We start from the raw sequence: 21,157 nt of genomic DNA, 5'->3' as shown, positions 1-21,157 counted from the left end.
TGCACTGGCTTACCAGGCTCTTGTCCAGTATTTGCAAGCAGCATTGCATCATCAGCATACAACAAATTTGAGATATTCCATGCATTACCATTCATTACCAACACCATCTCTCTCTCCATTACTCATGTTTTTACCTCTCTCATCACCCCACCCGTATATATATTGTACAGCCACGGAGACACCACACAACCATGTCTCATGCCTATACCAATCTTGTCCATTAACCTTTACACATGCTTCACTACCATCATAAAAACACTTGACGTCACCTAGCAGCTTACCACCTACACCGCACATGAGCAAAACTTTCCACAATCCTTCTCTGTCCACTTTGTCGTATGCTTTTTCCAGATCCATGAATGCCATAAACACCTTATGGTCCTTCTCACAAGCCTTCTCTGCTATTTGTCTCACTGCAAATATTTGTTCCACACATCCTCTGCTACTCCCAAAACCACCCAGTTCATCACTCACTAGGACTTCTGATATATCTCTTACTTTCTCTGTAATTCTTCAATATATGTTCCCTACCACGCTCAATAAACTTGTGCCCCGATAATTCTTACACTCACTTTGCTCACCTTATTTCTGTACAGGGATACAATCATAGCCTTTTTCCACTCTGCTGGCACAGTTTCACTCATCCATGCCTTCTTACATATCTCCAACAAGCACTTCATTCCACTCTCTCCACTACACTTAATTATCTCTGCATATACCTCATCAACCCCAGATGCCTTCCCATTTATGAGCCACTTCACAGCACTCTTCACTTGTGCGAGTGTCACGTCTCCTGACACTGCATTCCTTTTCTGCACACCCCAAAAACCAATCATGTTTACAGCCGCTCTGCTCTCTCTATTCCCATTCATCAGGCTTTCAAAATATTCTTTCCATCTGGACCTTCCTTCATCCTTCACACCATCACATTTATTTCCACTTTCACTTCTACATTTCCCCACCTCATTCCAGAATAACTTCTATTTTCAGAGTAGTTTGCATTAATTTTTCTTCTTATATCATCATTTACCTCCTTTTTCCTCTTCATTAGTCTCTTTACGTGCTTCTTGCTCTCAATATACAGTATTCAGTTCTCATTTCAACTGAACCCCTGTCCTGTAACCACTTTAGCCACTTCTTCCTCTTTTCCTCCACCGTTCTCTTAACCTCCTCATCCCACCATGCCGTACCTTTCGTCTTTGCTGTTACTCTTGCCACACCACACACCACTTTAGCATTCCTAACTAGGCAATCTCTATATGCATTCCACAGGCTGTCTAAATCCATTTCATTCCAATTCACTGATTCTAACTCCTCCTCTACTTTGGTTGTGTAATCATCTGCCATTTCTTTGATCCTCAGCTTCCCAACTTTCAGTCTTTCTTCCTGACTGCTCCTCTCTCTCCTGATCCACCTCACTCTTCTCAGCTTGATCTTGCATACCACAATCATATGATCTGGCAGACCTCCACATCGTCCTCTCATGGCCCTCGTATCAGCAACCATTCCCATCGTCGACCTCTCTACGAGCACGTAATCAATCAGGCTTCTTCCAACACGATCCCCGTTCCCTCTATACCATGTATATTTATGTGCAGCTTTGTGTCTGAAATACAAGTTACAAATGCACAATCTCCTCTCCTGACGCATATCCTTCAGCCGCTTCCCATTATCATTTTCTCCTGGTACTCCATAACAACCTATTATGTCATCCTCAGGACCAGTGCCCACTCTTCCACTCATATCCCCCATTATGATCACTTTATAGCTCCTGGGCATTTCTCCCACTACTTTAGTCAGCTCATCCCAAAACCCGTCTTTCTCTCTCTCTCACTCCTGTTCTCACATGGTGCATAATTATGCTACAATCACCGCCACTTTCACTTTCTTAAACTTGAACTTGACATATACCTTGAGCTGATACATTTGTAGTCTCTCATTCCACTCTGCCACACCTCATTCATCAACAAAGCAACTCCTTCCTTGCATCTTCCTCGCCCATTCATTCCCGATCTTACACACGTCACACCCTCCCACTCCTCCACTTCACACCCTTTCATCTTCGTTTCACACAACGTCACCACGGCATACGTCGCACTCTTGAATACACTCACCACTTCCACCCTCTTGCTCTCCTCATTCACACCTCTCACATTCCACATGGCCATGCAAACCTGCCCATTTGGTTGGGACACTGGGCAGGTATTGGGCCCTCCATAGCTCTCTGAAACAACAGCCATGATTAAGTGATTTTGGATAGGGGAATCCGGGGGACACAACCCTGCCAGAAACCCCAGTTACAGCATTTGGTTACCACCCAGTGTAGTAAATAGTTTCCTGGGTACAGGAAACCATTTGGCTTGTCATTCAGTGTAGAGATCATAGGGCATCTCTACAATGACTGAGTGGATGATGGGTGCCCCCATCCACCATATATATACATATATATATATATATATATATATATATATACTGTATATTTCCCTCGCACAGTGAATGTATTCAGAGTACACGATTCGCCTGGTGAACGAGCAGGGGGTAATCAGATCCACAAAACCATAATGAACGAGGTGCTCTCTGAGTGATCGAAATCGGGGAGAAGTGTAGGCCATAACCGCTGTCTCCCATATTGAACGACCCCCCCCCCCCTCATAGACGCTGCACAAGAGGTCAGATATGAGCAACCTGTTGAGCAGAATCCAAAGGAGGACGAAGGTTTGCCTATATCAAAGATCAGTAAAATTCTAGCGGCAGTGGATGTTCTGAGAGAAGAGGTCAAGGCGAATGAAACCAGTTACCTTAGGACACAGTAAGTGCTCAGTGAAGTAGAAACCACTTTTCGTTATTAGACCGAAAGGCACAATACGGAAGTCAACATAAGAAAGCAAACATTCATCACATGCTACTACTGAACTCAAGAATAACAGGTGCCAGATGCCTCTACATCGTCTGCTACACTTCCTGGGGAAGACGGTGATGATGTGATGTCAGTGGTGTCATCTTTGAACTCTGAAGGTTTTATGGGAAAGGTGACTGAGGTAGAGGCACGTGGGGAAGTGGTTCAGTTAAGTGATGAGGGTGGGACTGGTGACAGGAACAAGGGAGTGGAAGGTAACGTGGAGGGGTCACCCTAAATATATCTCCCTGCCTCGGAGCCACTTGTATTCAAGCCAATCAGGACTGTCATCTGCTCCACTTATGGTAAATAACCATGTGTTTTATATTTTATATATATGTACTGTATGCGTTTGAAATGTGCCCATTAGTACTTCTCTATGGCTCAAAAAGTGGACTTTGAGGGAGTGGTGCCGTCCATGTGCCATTTTTCCCATAAATTATGTTGTTCACAGTGAACAAATTCGCTGTGAACAAGCTCGTCTGCTGCCCACAAACTCATTTACTGTGTGAGGGCACTGTATATACAGTAATCACTCCAATATCCAACGTAATAGAGCCATAGGTAGGTCCAGTTATTGGTTTTGTCCGGATATTGGGCCCCAGCTTATGGACTTGTACTTATGGACCCTAACTCAGAGAAACACCTATTAAACTCCCTCTGGACATGCATAGCACCTATTTAAAACCCAAATCACACCAATACGGCACATAAATGACTGAAATAAATGCAAAAGAAACATAAAATGAGGGTTTAGAAGTATGTTCATACATTAATAAACATTCTGGTACTTATGGACCCTAACCTAGCCTAACTCAGAAAAACACATTCCTACTGCACATGCACAGCTACTAACACCCTATTCACACCAATAAAGGACATTAAAGAGTGAAATGAGGTAAGTATAGTATGGAAAAAAGTACAGTATGAAACATTCTGGCTACTTACAGCAAGTCCCTGGCCACCTCGATGAATAACCTTCTCCTCTCGGACTCTGACAGCAAGAACGATTTCCTGAAGCACTTGCAGTACACTGTTCCTGAAGTCTTGCACTGAACTTAGTCAATAACACACAGAAGTCCGTTCTCTTCACAGTGTGCACTTTTGTCTAAATAATGCTCCATTGTAACTTACTAAGTGTTGCACTTTAACTTTTCCCATTCTTTTAATTTTCCAAAGCCAAAACAAACAAGTCTATTTACGTTAAATTTTTTTTCTATAGAGTCTTTTCTCTCTCAACCTTAAATCCTTAACACAACACACTGTTTTTTTCACTGCACAACACTCTAAATTCCCGTGTGGTCTAGTGGAGAAGTTCTTGTTGTTTATTCACTGTCAGAGTCCGAGATTATCACTGGCAGGCGACCTAGGGATGCATCGCTGGGTCGTGGTGATGGTGTACCCACTGCAGAGGACTCTGAAGACAGCCGCAAACTCACGTCGAGCGGTGACTCCACCGTGGCTGATGTGCTGGGCTGTGGCTCGGAGCATGAGGGCCTGTCTTGGGGAGGCAACGGCGTGGAGCCAGGGCTGGGCACAGCGGGGGTCACGGGCCTAAAAAAACTGTCAATGGTTGATTGACGCAATGACCGACAATTCTGACGATTGATGATGCGGTGCCTGAAAGCACGCACTTCCTCCACGAGTCCCAAGGGCCCCATCTCCCTGTCGCAGTCCGGGTGTTCCAGGTAGTCTAGGACGAACTCTAGATGTTCCCGAAGTGTGCTCAGCTTGGGGATGGCTGGAGTAGTGTCCTGCTGAGAGGAGTCCGCATCATCGTCGCCTTCAGCGCCGGAATCTTCAAGTTCGGTACTGACACTTGCAACCAAAGACGCGATCTCGATATCAGACAACGTCTGATACCCAGGATCGCCCTCGTCATCATCTAACCACTCACGAACATCGTCCACATCTACATCATCGCCGTGCGTACGTAGCCGTGCATGGAAGTCATCCACGTCAAACCCTAGAAAATCGTACTCCACATCCGTTCCGAGAAGCAGACGAGACCAACCGCTTTCAAGAGTTTTCACAGGGACTTCCTTCCATGCACTAGCCCAGTTGTACAGCACAGACTTGATGTTGTAGCGGCGAAGGTTTTCCAAAGTCCACTTGCCTCATGTGTCCCGTCCCTCCCTGCGCTCGTCCTCGTCCTCGAGAACAACCATCACCTCGTCCAGGAACTTCCGACGGTATAGGTGCTTTGTTGCCACGATCACTCCTTGGTCTATTGGTTGGATGAGAGCAGTCGTATTAGGTGGCAGAAACATGCACCTAATACGGCCATTTTCAGCAACCAAGTCCTTGTCGCACAGGTGGGCAGGTGCATTGTCGAGTAGAAGGAGGGCTTTTACCTGGTCGAGCGGGATTCCCAGTGTACTCGTATTCGTCTGGTAATGGATGACCTCCTTGACGAAGTGACGGTGAAACCAGTCTTTGAAGATCACAGCTGTGAACCATGCCTTCAAAGAATGGTACCAGACGACAGGAAGGACATCCATCACCCCACAAAGGCACCGAGGCTGCTTTGCGCGGCCAACAACGACGGGCTTAAGCCGGTGCATGTCATTAGCACTGGCACAACACAAAGCAGATATCCGTTCCTTGGAAAGCTTGCGTCCAGGTACACGCTTCTCCGTCTCCTTGGCTAGAGTGTTCGTTGGCAGCAAGCGATAGAATAGGCCAGTTTCGTCAGCGTTGTAGACTTGACCGAGAGTTAGGCCCTCCCTGTCGATCAAGCCTTTCACCCTGTTCCGAAACTTGTCAACTCCATCCTCGTTAGCGTCCAATGCTTCGCCATGTGCTTTACGGTTGGTAAGGCCATGACGCAACTTGAAAACGAAGAGCCAACCCTCGGATGCCTTGAAGTCTAGGGCGTCGTGAAGCCTGGCGAACTTTTCAGCAGCAGCCTTCAGCTCCGTTCCACGTACCATCACACCAGCAGCACGTTGTTGTCGATACCAAATCAACATGGATCGGTCGATTTCTGCAAACGTGGGGGTAAACATAACCTTCCTTTCCACGTTGCGTTTGCTTCTCAACGAGAAGTCAGCCGTGTACTGCATGAGTTTGTCTCGGGACCTCTTGATATCAAACAAAGTAGACCGGGCCAGGTTAAACTCGCGGAGAATGCGGGAAGAAGACCACCCCGCATCTACTTTCTCCAATATCTCCCTCTTCTTCTCCAGAGTCAACACCACTCTCTTCCTTTTCTCAGGTGGCGGGGCCATCATCACACACACTAAGAGGAGGCCCGAGAACAGCAGGAGGCCCTGCAGCAGGTAGGGCACCACCACAAAAGCGATCACGTGGGCAGCCATTATGACGAGCGTGCACTCGCGATGAGAGACAGGCGGAAAGTGGGGAGGATGCAGCGGCGCTCTATCGGACGTCGGAGGAATGACGCGCCAAAACAATGCTCTCCCGCGGTGCGCGCGGTAAGTTCAAATTACGGACGGGAAAAAATCGTTTATTTTTTATTTTGGGGGGTTTTCGGACCATTTTGGGAATGTTGGATCCTAGGACGATTATGTCCGGGTAGTGGGGATGTTCGGTTATTGGGCGTCCGGATATTTGAGTGATTACTGTATATATATATATATATATATATATATATATATATATATATATATATATATATATATATATATATATATATATATAAGGGAGTCCCCGACAAATGAAAGGGTTACGTACCTCTAAAATCTTTCGTATATCAATTTTTTGTCTACTGAAGCATTTTTCCCATCAAGAAACTTAAAAAAATGAGGAGCTGCGTTCCAGAAACCCCCCAAAATCTGTCAACTAACTATACTGTACTAGGCTGGTTGTAAGTGCTTGAATCTACAGTAGAAATGTTAATAAAAGCTAAATGAACTTTAAGCAGTTGTTTATTTATCAAATTGCTAAATAAAAAATAGAAAACAATACTGTACAGTACACTATATACAGGTGAGGCCCGATCTCATTCATGCCCTAGCCTTCCTTGTGCCTCTTGAAAATATTGAGCTTGCGCTCCAGTGTCAGGGTTCGGTGTTGCTTCTTCTTGAGAGGCTCCACAGATGATGATGAAGGTGAAGGATGCTTGCGTGGCATGATGCAAGATGACAAAGATGCGAAAGATTCTCATAGTAAGGCACGTACTACACAGCTGGGGAATGGGAACAGACTGGGACGAAGCGGAGGTAGCTGCATGACAGTGGCGCTGCAGTCGGTCGTGCACCAAATTTGAATCATTTTCTCGTAGTGCTTTTCGTACCATCAAAGCATATGACTTTCGTATTGGAGAATTTGTCCTTTATTTTTCACTTTCATACCTCCAAATTTTCGTATATTGGGGCTGCGTTTATCGAGGACTCCCTGTATATATATATATATATATATATATAATATACAGTAAATCCTCTTTTTCAACGTATTTTACTTCAAAGCCTCGTTTTTTGTGCAAGAAAAATGTTTCCGAGTTGTCTCACAATTTGCAAATTTCCCTACATTTTGATGCTCCCAGACAGCAGCCGATGACTACAACAGAACCATACAGGAACAGAGACAAGCCCGGATCACAGGATATTTTCACGAGACAGAATGTAGCAGCCGAGGCTCAGTTGGTTAAAGCGCTCCGCTCTGAACGAAGGGTCGGAGGATCGAATCCACCCAAGAGTAATTGGTAGACATCAGGAAGGGCATCCGGTCATAAAATGGTACACGCTCCAAACCAAAGTCCTCTACCCAGGGGCAACGCCTTGGCCCTTATCCAAAGAAGGGGGACCTGGCGTAAAACTCACAAAAAAAACAAAACAATGTGGCTGCTATTCTGCAAGACTTGGACGTGCCAGCAGGGGTGGATGAAGGAGAAGTGGACAGAGAGGAAGTGGAGGTGCTGGAGCCTGAGTTCGACTTTGAGGGCTTCGGCATAGGTGATGGGGCTTCCCCAGAGAGGCCCATGTCACCTAGTAACTAGCTCATCTACCCTCAACACACCTTCACTTGCCACTCTAGCCAGTCTTCACATTACTTCTGGTAAGGATTTTTGGTGTTGCAGCTCTTTATAACAGCTTTAATGTCTTTTCAGGTACACGTTTACTGTGTTATGCTGTTTTAGCACTAGTAAACACTCTTCATTTAATTTTCGGTAGGGCCTGTTTGGTGTTATAGTACTTTCTGACAGGGTAGGTACATGTCCCACTGGAACGCTCTGTTTTTCCCACTGATTCTTAACTTCACACTTCGACGTTTCGCGTTTCGAACGGTTTTGGTGGAACATCCAAGCAGCAAAAAATGAGGATTTACTGTATATATATATATATATATATATATATATATATCCATCATCCAATCCTACATTGCCCCACGAGGAGTGTAGGAGCCCGGGGCTAGGCAGTTGGTCCTGACATTTAAGATGGGAATGACTGACCTCACTCATCGCTGAGTGGCATCACATGAGCAATAAACCCCAACCACCCCTTGGATATAAACATTCACCGGCTCAATCCAATTGGAGCACAATAATTACCCATTAAACCACCAGGCGCCAAAATTTGGTTATATGGTTACCACCCAGCGTAGTAAATGGTTTCCTGGTGTACAGGAAACCATTTGGCTTGTCACTCAGTGTAAAGTCACCCACAGGCAGAAGAAAGAGGAAAGAATGAAGGAAAGAAAGACTGAAGAGGGAGTGTAAAGTCATCCGTAAGCAGAGAGACGAGAAAAGACTGAAGTACAGAAAGACAGAAGATGGAAGGAAAGAAGGATGAAGGAGAGGAAAGGGCAGACACCTGACAGCAGCACTACATTGAGTGAGTGGATGGTCAGTGCCCCCACCTAGCACCTATATATATATATATATATATATATATATATATATATATATATATACACAGTATATCTATCTATCTATCGCCAGACGCCTCAATCCCGTTTGGGGTGGCCACAAACAAATCGCCTCCAAATCGCCCTGTCCCCTGCCATCTCACTCCCCTGCTCCCAACTCACACCCCCCTCTCTCATACACCCCTCCACCCCATCCCTCCATCTCATCCTCGACCTCCCCTTCCCCCGCCCCCCCTCCACCTCACTCACATACACTTTCTTCGTCAGTCTTTCACCCTCCATCCTCTCCACATGGCCAAACCACCTCAGTGTGTTCCTCATAACGCTTCCTATCACATACACATCCACACCACAACGTTCCTTTATATCCTCATTCGTCACCCTGTCTCTCCATGTGACTCCACAGGATCCTCTTAAATAACGCATTTCCACTGCTCTCACTCTTGACTTGTGTCCTTCCAACAACGTCCAAGCTCCAATTCCGTACGTTAGAGTTGGTATCACAATACTGTCATGTAGTAACTTTTTCACTTCCATGCTCACTTCCCTGTTTCTTATCACTGCTTTCAAAGAACCAGCAACCTTTCTTCCCTGCTGTACCCTTTCAAGCACTTCACCCTCCAAACCTCCATCCTTACTCATCACACTACCCAAGTACTTAAATGTACTCACATTCTCCAATTCCTCACCATCCAACCTCGCTGTACATTCACTGACTTCACCTCTCTCAAAGACCATCACTTTACTCTTCCCTACATTCACCTTTAGATTCCGTTTCTTACACACTCTCCCAAACTCATCCACCAACCCTTGCAGCTCCCCTTCGTCTTCACTCAACAACACAGTATCATCTGCAAACAACAGTACAGGGAGTTTCCAAACACTATCCTCTCTCACCAGGGCCACGCCAACATCCACTACCCTACCTTGTACCTCTTTTATTACCCCATCCATGTACAGATTGAACAACCATGGAGACATGACACATCCCTGCTATATATATATATATATATATAATCTAATCCTGTGTTGCCCCATGAGAAGCATACGAGCCCAGGGCTTGGCAAGTTGGTCCTGACATTCATGATATGAGTGACCAGCCTAACTCATCACCGAGTGGCATTACATGAGGAATAAGCCCTTATATAAATCAAATGAAATATTATTTATACATTCACCCATCCATCCATCAAACAAACAAAACATTCACCAAAGTCATGAAAGAAGAATGAAGAGTTATTTATGCTTTGAAAAAATAATAACCAGGTATCTATGACTTAGGACTCTGAGAAAAATTGAATATGCCATTGGACACAGTATTACAGTATCATGGATCATAATTAATGTGAATGCATTGCCTTAGTTACACTATAAAACATACAGGAGCAGGAAGACACAGCAAGAAATACAGCTTTGATGCAGTTACCAAAAAATAAGGAATACGGGAAGTCCAACTCATACTCCATTAATGCTGGTGCACATTTCACGAGCTCTCTAGGGCAGATGTCTACAGTGCAACCTATGTGGAGACTCACCTCCCATGCAGGTATTTAACTCTGGTGAGGAGATCTGCATGGCCCGAGGAATACTGTTCTATAACGTCTTTAACATCATACGGTTTTAGGGCCTCTTTGAACTTACGTCTGGCAAGGAAGTATCTAATCTGAAGAAGGGAGAGAGTATGACAGTTTAGGAGGAGGGCAACAAGAGTGTCTAGAACCTTTTTATTTTTTTTAATTAAATTTTCCAACCGTTTTTAGTCACTGAGTACTGCAGTTAATTTTCCTTTATCTGAATAGTTTATGGCCAGTCTACAAAGTCAAATATGTTTCTTTATATATGAAGATCTGTAAGAAATTATTTTAATACTGACACTTCCTTTTGAACTGCATGAATGAATGCTTTTCAGTTGTTCATGGTCTCAGTACTCATTTAAGAAAGACGGTTAGAAAATCCACTGCATATCAAGCAGCAGAGTGGTTATAATTGGTCTGGATGTGCTACGGCAACTTGCAAGACCACGGCACGGTACAATCACAAATCCTGGGCAAAAATCAACCAATAAATGATGAAAAAATAATCAATAAAGACTAGTTGTTGAGCTGTCTGGAATAAAGAGGTGACAGCAACACCAAGCATATACCAGACATGGCAATAAAGTATCGGGGGCATCAGTTTAGCAGGGGCATGCCAGAGTAGACCAAGTTAGCACTGTTACATGGAGACAGCATTCTTACTATGCAAATCGAGGCAAAGAATTATTTCAGCTGTTGGCCTTAAACCCTCTGTAATACCACCAACTTTGCGAGCGCTAAGATGCACCAACTTACATGTCAATGAAGCATATGAGCGGCAACAATACACTAGTATAAGTATTATACAGTATATGTATAAAAAAAAAAATTGCTGCTATGAAGAAAACAAATAGTTTAGCTGGTGGCAGTTCCTACAAGCATTACAGCTAAAACACCTGAAATAGAATTTAGCTTAATATATGTCTGTAAAAATAAGCAGAATTAACTTGGTGGTAATTACATGGATTTTAGTTGTTTATTTAGCAGACAAGTTTTAAGTTTAAAAAAAGTTATAAAATAAAAAAGTAATACTGTACAACAAAAAACAAAATGGGAAATATGAAGTATTATATTAACTAGCAATCATGACTGCTAATCAAAGTGTGCACAGGTATGGTAGTATGGTAACACAAATCTTGGGAAGAAAGTTTACTATCTCAACTTGAGTTGCCTGGGTCATGCTGTCACAGTGTCAAAGGTGAAATGTCCTTCAACTGTGTTCTCAAATTATGGCTTATGATTATGGCAAGGAGTATGAACAGTGATATTAATGTAATATGAAACACACACACACACACACACACACACACACACAAAGAATATTCACAGAAATTATGCTGGGAGCAAATTCACTGCTACTTATTTTCAGCAACAGCATATACTACTCGATAATTAAGACCATCATTAGGCAGTCAAATACATTTGAGAACACAGTACTGATACTGGATAGTAAAAGTATTCAGTCATATGTAAAGTACAATATAAAAACTACAATCCTGTATCTGTAACAAGATCTTGGCAGCCACACCTCCATAGTCACTACACAGGTCTGGGAGTGACTTTGGCAGCATCTACTTTATCACCATATGCACAGTGAGTTGCCAAGCTAACAATGCAACCTTGTACAGTACTTAGACACACTGCAATTAATTACTGCTTTTTCTCTCTAAATGCATCTGTAAGTTAGATCTTTTATCAGCTAGAGATATACAGTAATGTTTATAAACTGGTAAGAAAAATTTATATCAGTCAATAGATAAAACTATACAAATTTAATAGCAGGCTTGCTAGTCAGTAGTCTACTAGAAGGATGAAGCTTCATCTCTAAGAATGAATCATCCAAACATGCTTAAAATAAAAAACTACCGGTACTACTTCCTACTGTATATTAAGAACTCTGATGACATGCTAAAACACAATTTAAGAGGACAATACTGAAGATGGAAGGGATTTTTGTGGCTGGCTTTAAGAATAAGAAAATATACTTTCATTAAAATAGGTCCTTCCCCACAAAAATCTTTCCGCTGTAACTGCTTCACGATAATAACTTGACAACAGAAAGTCAGACAATGCTAATACAGTTATGTAAACTGTTATAATATGAAACCTGCATTCTATTAGTTAAAAAATACCAAACATTAAAAAAAAACTGCCAAAATTTTTAAAACACACCAAGTATGCCACATATTAAGAATAAAACCCACAAATTCCACTGCATAACCTTACCAGAATTCCTACCAACAATGAGTGGCAGTGTGTGTGTGTGTGTGTGTGTGTGTGTGTGTGTGTGTGTGTGTGTGTGTGTGTGTGTGTGTGTGTTTACATAAAGTACAACAACATTCTATCTGCATGAATTATTACTTTTCATGCATGATATACAAGATTAGATTTTCTGTAACACTACTAATGGAATACAGTATACATTAAAAAATCATTTAGGCTAGACTGCAATAGAGAGTAGTTAATAAAGTTTTTAAACTTGTATTTTACGCATAATCATGATGTTACAGAAATTTTTAACATTAAGCCCCCTTTTCCTTTTATCACACAATGAGATTTGTGAAATCACTTTGCAAGCACTAATAATAATGTGCTGGAGTGAGAGACATATGACTACTCCTGTTCTTTAAGGCAATGTCTTCTGATTTTGAATGATGAAATGGACAGTGTGGCACTTGGAAGCTACCAACATGTTATACAAGGAGAGATATCAGGATAAATAACTGTGTAGACTGGGTCAGCAAAAATTCCCTTCATTGCAACCACGCTGACAGGGATGGTAGAACTAGTGGCTACCGCAATTCATGGTAGTTTGTGATCCCAGTGGTGGAGGGGTTGTTAGGTGGGGTGGGTGCATCTCCTGCTGTACATAATGTGATGGTGATAATAGTGTTGGTCTCCTGCTGTACATTATGTGATGGTGTTACTAGTGTTGGCCATGAATTAGAACAGTACAGTAGTAGTGATGAAAGTAGCAGTAGTAGTAGTAGTAGTGGTAGTAGAAGTGACTATTATTATTATACAGGTGAACCTGTAGATAAGTCATAATACAATAGCCATGATGATACAATTCAGTAGTAGAAGTAGTAGCAGTAGTAGTAGTAATAGTAGTAGTAGTAGTAGTAGTGGTGGTGGTGGTGGTGGTGGTGGTAGTAGTAGTAGTAGGTTACACAAATGGTGGCCATAGTAGTAGTGATAATAATAGTAGTAGTAGTAGTAGCAGTAGTAAGTGGTGGTCGGTGGGTAGAGTACCTCCCCTGGAGAGTCTTGACACGTGACAGCAGGTCCACATGGCCGGCTGAATACTGCTCTATGACGTCCTTTACATCGTATGGCTTCAATGCTTCTTTAAACTTCCTTCTGGCCGTGAAATATTTGATCTACGCCCAGAAGGGGGTGGAGGGAGGGAGATTAGTTAGTGCTGGTGGACTGTGAGGAGTTACAATAGTCTTGTAAGGCTACTTGGCGAACTACACTAAGGACATTATTGTACAATATTATTTTGTAGAGTAAGGTTTCTGTGACATATACATACATATAAAAATATATTTCAATCTCTCTCCAGTCCTTTGTCATAAACTTCATTTAACATCTTTGAAGAATGAAGGTCATAATTTCACTAACATTCCACTGCAACTAATGTACACTAAAAGGTCAGTTATGGAGGTAATTTCGAGCATGAAATTCTAATTTCAGCAGCAATTGTACATCTGTAGGAATCATATGCTAAAACAGTGTATTTCAACATTTCTTAAAACCATTATAATAATGTGTCAAATTTATTTAAAAAGTTGTGCCTGGCACTCAGACCTTTCAAAAACAAAGCAAATCCTGACCCATTGTAATGGTATCATTAACTTAAACTCACTATCATTCCCAATGCAATGGGTTTTGGTGTGAGAATCTTCTGGTCACACAGCGGTATGGTGGCCATGAGGTCTCACTCTCAGTGTCGTACTATAAAAACTAAATGCAGGTATAGCTGAATGGGAGCACCTGATGTTCGTGTGCTTCTTACCAGAAATAAATTTGCCGTACGCGCCAGGTGTTTGTCACCTGCTTATGGCATAAAATTGTACTGGAATTTAACAGAAGGATAAATGCCACCAGAGAGCCCCCTTTTGTGTAACACATAAATATTCATAAACAAAATACTGCAGCTGGTTTCTCCATTTATAAACACTGAACAATTCTGGAATACAATTTTTCTTGGTGGGTTAAAATCTATGAGCTACCCAGGGCTGTTCAGAAAATTTTACAGGACTAAACGTTTTTGTAGCAAAAACAGTTAAACGAAATTTGCGTGGTGGTGAGTTGCACCATGACACATAATATTTGGAGTTATGATAATAAATTGTGCTCTCAAGTTAGTATCAGACTAGATGTGGAATTTATCAAAAGAATTTTGAAACGGTAACAATATCAGAGTTTGTGTGTTTGCCAGTTCAGTGCTATAGTTATCACATTTGAGGGGAAGCCTAGCTTTTGCCTATGTCTAGATGAATAACATGTGACAATATTGGCACCAGAAAGTAACTAAATAAACGACATTTTGTTTTTTTTGTTCATGAAGCACTCCTTGATGTATATCACATGCTGTTCAAGTATACACAGGCATACCCTGATATAAAGCGCACCAATAACCAACAAGTTGCTACACCAAACAAAAGAAATTGGGGAACATTCCCACAATCCGAACGGCTGTTCCTTCGCTAGTCCAAACATTCCACCGTTCCCTTGGTTTGAAATGCACTCATCCGAATGCAGATGTGGTGGTGAGTGGCTCTCCCCATCCTCCCTCCTTCCCCTTGCTTCTCCTCCCATCCCCAAAACCTCCCACACAAACTGTGGGAAGAAATGGAAGGTGGGGGAGGGAGAGTGGAAGAATGAAAGGGGGAGAGAAGAAAACAAAGGGGATAGAAAGGCTAGGGAGGAAGGCAATGAAAGAGAATATGAGAAGAGGGAGGGAGGGAGGGAAGATAAAGTGTGAGAAGCAGGAGTGAAAAAAAACAAAGGGAAGGAAGACAAGGAATATGGAGGAGGGAAAGAGGGAGAAAGTGAGGGGAAGAGAAGAAAACAGAGAGAGAGAGAGAGAGAGAGAGAGAACAGGGAAGGGGGGAAGTAAAAAAAGAGAGTGTAATGAGGAGGAGGAGGGAAAGAGGGAGGAGGTGTGAGAAGAAACAAGGGGGGAAAGAAGAGAGAGGGAGGGAAATAAGAAGAAAGTGAAGGGAGAGAAGAAAACAGTGGAAGAAACAGAGAGAAAGGAGAAAGAACTTGGAGGGAGGGAGGGAAAGAGAGAAAACATGAGAAGAAGAGGGAGGGAGGGAGGGAAAGAGAGAAAACATGAGAAGAAGAGGGAGGGAGGGAGGGAAAGAGAGAAAACATGAGAAGAAGAGGGAGGGAGGGAGATAACATAAATGAGAAGCAGAGGGAGGGAAGAAAATGGTGGAGGGAGAGAGGGAGAAAGTGAGGGGGAGAGAAGAAAACAGTGAGAAAAAGAGAGAGAGACTAGGGAGCAAGGGAAGGAAAAAAGAGGATGAAAAGAAGGGGAAGGGAGAGAAGATAAGAAGCTGTAAGAAGCAGATGGAGGGAAAGAAGAGAGAGGCAGAAAATGACATTGGGGGGAGGGAATGAGGGTGAAAGAAACATGAGACAGAAAGACTAAGAAGGGAGGGAAGATTGGAGAAGGAGGGAAAGTAGGGGAAGAAAAAGAGGGAGTGTGTGTAGCATGTGCAAAGGTGAGGAAAGGTAGAAACAGGGAGAGAATGAGATGAAGGAGGATATAAAAGATGTAAAGTAGGAAAGGAAAAGAAAGTGAAAATTCAGACAGGAGTGTGTGTGTGTGTGTGTGTGTGTGTGTGTGTGTGTGTGTGTGTGTGTGTGTGTGTGTGAGAGAGAGAGAGAGAGAGAGAGAGGTGGGAGAGGGGAGGTTGTCTTTCTCAGGTCTCCAAGGAGCCATCTCCCTCATTTACCTTCTCTCCTTCATTTCTCCTCTCGTTTGCTGAGTCAGCGCTACCGGGAGTGTCTCCCTGCCTATCCCCCCGTCCTCCCTCACCCCCATTAGTGCGCTGCTTGCCTACCCGTGCTCTCCGCTCTCAATGTGTCTCTTATCCTGAACGCATTCTGTATTGCACCTCTCACCACCTTACCTTGCTGCATTACCTTCCTGCATATGTGATGTTTGATGTCCCATTTTTTGGCAATAGTACTGTTTATGAGGATAATAACCAGGGCTGTGGAGTTAGTGATAATATTTCCCAACTCCAACTACAAAAATTTTACAAGTATGGCTCTGAATCAAATATATACAGTAATCCCTTCAAGACCCGGATGCCAAAGACCTGGTCACTCCAAGTCCCGAACATTTTGGGCTTGGGATCTGGGACACCAAAAATGGCCAAAAAATGTCAGAATGCAAGAAAAAGGTCGATATGTATTCATCCCTACGCTAAATTTGCTGTGCAGTGATGAACAGATGTGTTTTGGCGCATAGTTCTAGCGAAGTCCGCTAGAGCACACCTGCATCCACCCCATTTCCCGCCTACCTACCGTCATGACTGCAAGCTCATCACCATGGCTGCCCACATGCTTGCTTTTGTGAATAAAGAGTGAATAAACTGCAATACCTCGCCACCAGACCACATGGGAATTTACAGTGTTGTGCAGTATTAAGAAATTAAAATTCAGAGTGCAAAGGATTAAGTGCAGAGTGCAACACTGGCGTATTGCAACTAGCGTGGTGCATGTAAGAACAGAATGTGCAGTGTTAAACAATGATAATTCACAGTACAAAGGATTCAGTGCAGTGCAACCCTGGATTACTGTACGTGCTTCAAGTGCACCTTCACCACTGTCAGAGCCAGAGAGGAGGTGGGTTAATCTTCGCGACGGCCACAGACGCGTCATATGTACCCTGTACACTGCTAAATATTTTCCTTACTCACTTCCAATTGCAAGATAGTGAGAAAAGGACAGAGTATAAGAGCATAGTGGAAGAAAGATTGGGAAGGTATGAGCTAGAGCAGATGGGAGGGGTGGAAGACGTATGTAAGATATTCACGGAAGAGATAAGCGCAGCGTGTGAGGTGGTTTGTGGAGTGAGGACGAGATGCAAGGGTGTGCAAGGGACAGCATGGTGGAATGATGAGGTGAAACGAGCTGAGGAACAAAAGAAGAAGGCATATGGTGAATGGTTGGCTAGTAGAGGTAGGGGAGAAGATGAGAGAGAGAAGAGAGAGGTATATGTGAGCAGGAGAAGGGAGGTTAAGAGACTGGTGAAGGAGAGTAAGAAGAAAGTGGATGAAGAGTTTGGGAGGAATCTGAGTGTGAAATGGAGGGAGAGTAAGAAATTGTTTTGGAAGGAGGTAAAGAAAGTAAGGCAGTGTGAAAGGGGAAATAGTAGGGGAGTGAAAGATAGGAATAATAGATTGTTGGTGGAGAAGAGAGAGAAATTGAGGAGATGGAAGGAGCACTTTGAGGATTTGTTGAATGTAGAGAGTGAGAGCAGTGTGAGTATAAGTGGTTGGGGAATGGCTGGGAGAAGAAGAGATGAGAGGAGGGAGGAAGAGATCAGTAGGGCGGAAGTAGTGGAAGCGATGAAGAAGATTAAGCTGGGAAAGGCCCCAGGAATTGATGGAGTGTGTGGTGAAATGCTTAGGTATGGGGGTGAGATTGTTGTGGAGTGGATATGGAAGTTGTGTAGATTGGCTTGGGAAGAGGGAAGGGTTCCAGAGGACTCTGTACAAAGGAAAAGGGGAGAGAGAAGTATGTGGTAACCATAGGGGTATTTGCCTTCTTAGTGTGACTGGTAAAATATATGGTAGAATACTCATTGATAGGGTTAGGCATATGACAGAGGACCTAGTTGGAGAAGAACAAGGGGGATTTAGGAAGGGAAAAGGGTGTGTAGATCAGATATTTGTTCTAAGATGTTTAGTGGAGAAGTATCTAGAGAAGGGAAGGAAAGTGTATGCTGCCTTCATGGACTTGGAGAAAGCTTATGACAGAATAGATAGGCAAGGTATGTGGAAGGTATTAAGAATATATGGAGTGGAGGGGAAATTGTTGAGTGCTGTGAAGAGTATGTACGAGGGAGCTAGGGCTACGGTGCGAGTGGATGGTGAGCTGAGTGAGTTCTTTGATCTCAATGTGGGACTGAAACAGGGGTGTGTAATGTCTCCATGGCTGTTTAATATATATATGGATGGGGTTGTAAAGGAGGTACAAGGTAGGGCAGTGGATGTGGGGCTGGCCCTAATGAATGAGGGTGAGATTTGGAAGCTTCCAGTGTTGCTGTTTGCTGATGATACAGTATTGTTGAGTGAAGATGAATGGGAGTTGCAAGGTTTGGTGAATGAATTTGGGACAGTGTGTAGGAGGAGGAAGCTGAAAGTTAATGTAAACAAAAGTAAAGTTATGGTGTTTGAGAGGAATGAAGTCACAGAGTGTGCATTGAGGTTGGATGGTGAGGATATGGAGAATGTGAGTGCATTCAAGTACTTGGGTAGTGTGATGAGTAAGGATGGAACTTTGGGGGATGAAGTATGTGAAAGGGTACAGCAGGGAAGAAAGGTTGTTGGTACACTGAAAGCAGTGATGAGAAATAGGGAGGTGAGTATGGAAGTTAAGAAGTCACTGCATGATGGTATTGTGATCCCTACCCTGACGTATGGAAGCGAGGCGTGGACCTTGCAAGAGGGGAACAAGTCAAGAGTGAGAGCAGTGGAAATGAGTTACTTGAGAGGAGCATGTGGAGTGACGTGGAGGGACAGGTTGACGAATGAAGAAGTGAAGGAACGTTGTGGGGTAGATGTGGATGTGGTTGAAAAGATTAGGAGAAATACACTGAGGTGGTTTGGACATGTGGAGAGAATGGAGAATGAAAGACTGACTAAGAGGGTGTATGTAGGTGAGGTGGAGGGAGGGAGAGGGAGGGGTAGACCGAGGATGAGGTGGAGGGATGGAGTTGAGAGGTATATGAGGGAGGGGGGGGTGAGTTGGGGGGAGGGTAGTCAAATGGTGGGTGACAGAGTGACTTGGAGGCGTTTTGTCTGTGGCCACCCTTTGCGGGATTAGGGCGTCGGGCTATAGATAGATAGATAGATAGACTTCCAATTTCTCATTCTCTGGTTCCTTTTCATTTATTTTATGGTTTCTGTCCCTTATTTTTTGTGAACGGGGTCTTCAATAGGTGCTGTGCATGCCCGATAGGGAGTTATTTAGGTGGCTTTCAAAGCTTGGTTGGGTTGGGGTCTATAAGTCAAGGGGCATTTTTCCCAAGTCCCGGACAAGACCAAGTCCCGGACGTTGCTTGGGCTCTATTACGTCGGATCTTGAAGGGATTACTTGAAGGGATTACGGTACTGTATTAATAATAAGGTATGGCACATGGACATAATGCAGGTAAATGAATAATATTCATGAATTTTGACAGATGCAATTCTGATATCTTTATTTTAAATTCTTTACTTATACTGCCTGCATAAGAACAACTAGGCCATTATACATGGTTTTAAAATAAACTGAATAAAGTATTTTAAAAATTTGACTGATACCATTTCAGAACCAAAAGGCTTGGTGTCGGAGTCGTGGGAATTTTACTGATTCCGACTCCAGCCAAAAACAGACAACTCCACAAATCCAACTCCACAACCCTGATAATAGCATTACCTATGGTGTTTCTGTGTCAGTCTATTGAGTAAGGTATATGAGAGTTTGGGTTTGGCCCTGGAATGCATCTCTGGCTTTTCTTCAGTATCTTAAAATTACTTCGATATACAGCATACTCGCTGTCCAAACGCTCCCACCAACATACGACACCGCTGGACATTGAGGTTTGCCTGTATTGTAGCTGATTCCTGCAGCAGCTGCAGTGGTTGCTAACATAATGAGTCAGTACACTGCCACACACATTACTACTTTTCCCCAATACTTGAGGCAGAATAAGTATATAACTTACAAGAAGACTATATATACTCTACAATGTTACATTACTGTACACGCCAGAAATTACTGATATCAGAGTTAAGTTAGCATTGGTAAATGGCCGGTTAGGTTTTATTTTTTGCTACCTTTAGTTTCTTGTACTGTTTATTTACAGAATGGTAAGAAAACTGAGTACATAAATTTTTCATTAGTGCCAACAAATAAATGAAATCACTTAACCCACGACTTACCAATGATGACCTGGGTCGTCATGCATTTATCAACCTCTGACGTCAGTATGACAACTCTGCCCGTCATCCGATCTATCTATCTATCTATTGCCAGACGCCTCAATCCCGTTTGGGGTGGCCACAAACAAATCGCCTCCAAGTCGCCCTGTCCCCCGCCATTTCACTGCCCTGCTCCCAACTCACACCCCCCTCTCTCATATACCTCTCCACCCCATCCCTCCATCTCATCCTCGGCCTCCCCCTCCCTCTTCCCCCCTCCACCTCACTCACATACACTCTCTTCGTCAGTCTTTCACCCTCCATCCTCTCCACATGGCCAAACCACCTCAGTGTGTTCCTCATAACGCTTCCTATCACATCCATATCCACACCACAACGCTCCTTTATATCCTCATTCATCAGCCTGTCTCTCCACGTGACTCCACAGGCTCCTCTTAAATAACTCATCTCCACTGCTTTCACTCTTGACTTGTGTCCTTCCAACAATGTCCAAGCTTCACTTCCGTACGTTAGAGTTGGTATCACAATACTGTCATGTAGTAACTTTTTCACTTCCATGCTCACTTCCTTGTTTCTTATCACTGCTTTCAAAGAACCAGCAACCTTTCTTCCCTGCTGCACCCTTTCAAGCACTTCACCCTCCAAACCTCCATCTTTACTCATCACACTACCCAAGTACTTAA

The 21,157-nt window shown here is 43.4% G+C and overlaps 1 protein-coding gene across 1 annotated transcript in view; it reads right to left on the bottom strand.

Moving 5' to 3' along the window:
• The window catches only part of LOC145395049 (potassium voltage-gated channel subfamily KQT member 1-like), a 1,161,165-nt gene that overhangs the window by 292,412 nt on the left and 847,596 nt on the right, over positions 1-21,157 (bottom strand). The window contains exon 14 of the mRNA XM_080268799.1: positions 10,261-10,388. Within this exon, the coding sequence (XP_080124925.1) occupies positions 10,261-10,388 (128 nt within the window). The remainder of the gene's footprint in view (positions 1-10,260; positions 10,389-21,157) is intronic.

Source organism: Coenobita brevimanus, chromosome 29 (genome assembly GCF_032717465.1).
Source record: "Coenobita brevimanus isolate Jiangsu-jjx chromosome 29, ASM3271746v2, whole genome shotgun sequence".
Taxonomy (NCBI): Eukaryota; Metazoa; Arthropoda; class Malacostraca; order Decapoda; family Coenobitidae; genus Coenobita; species Coenobita brevimanus.
Note: the sequence above shows the minus strand (reverse complement) of the source record. Positions and strands in the feature narration are given on the sequence as shown.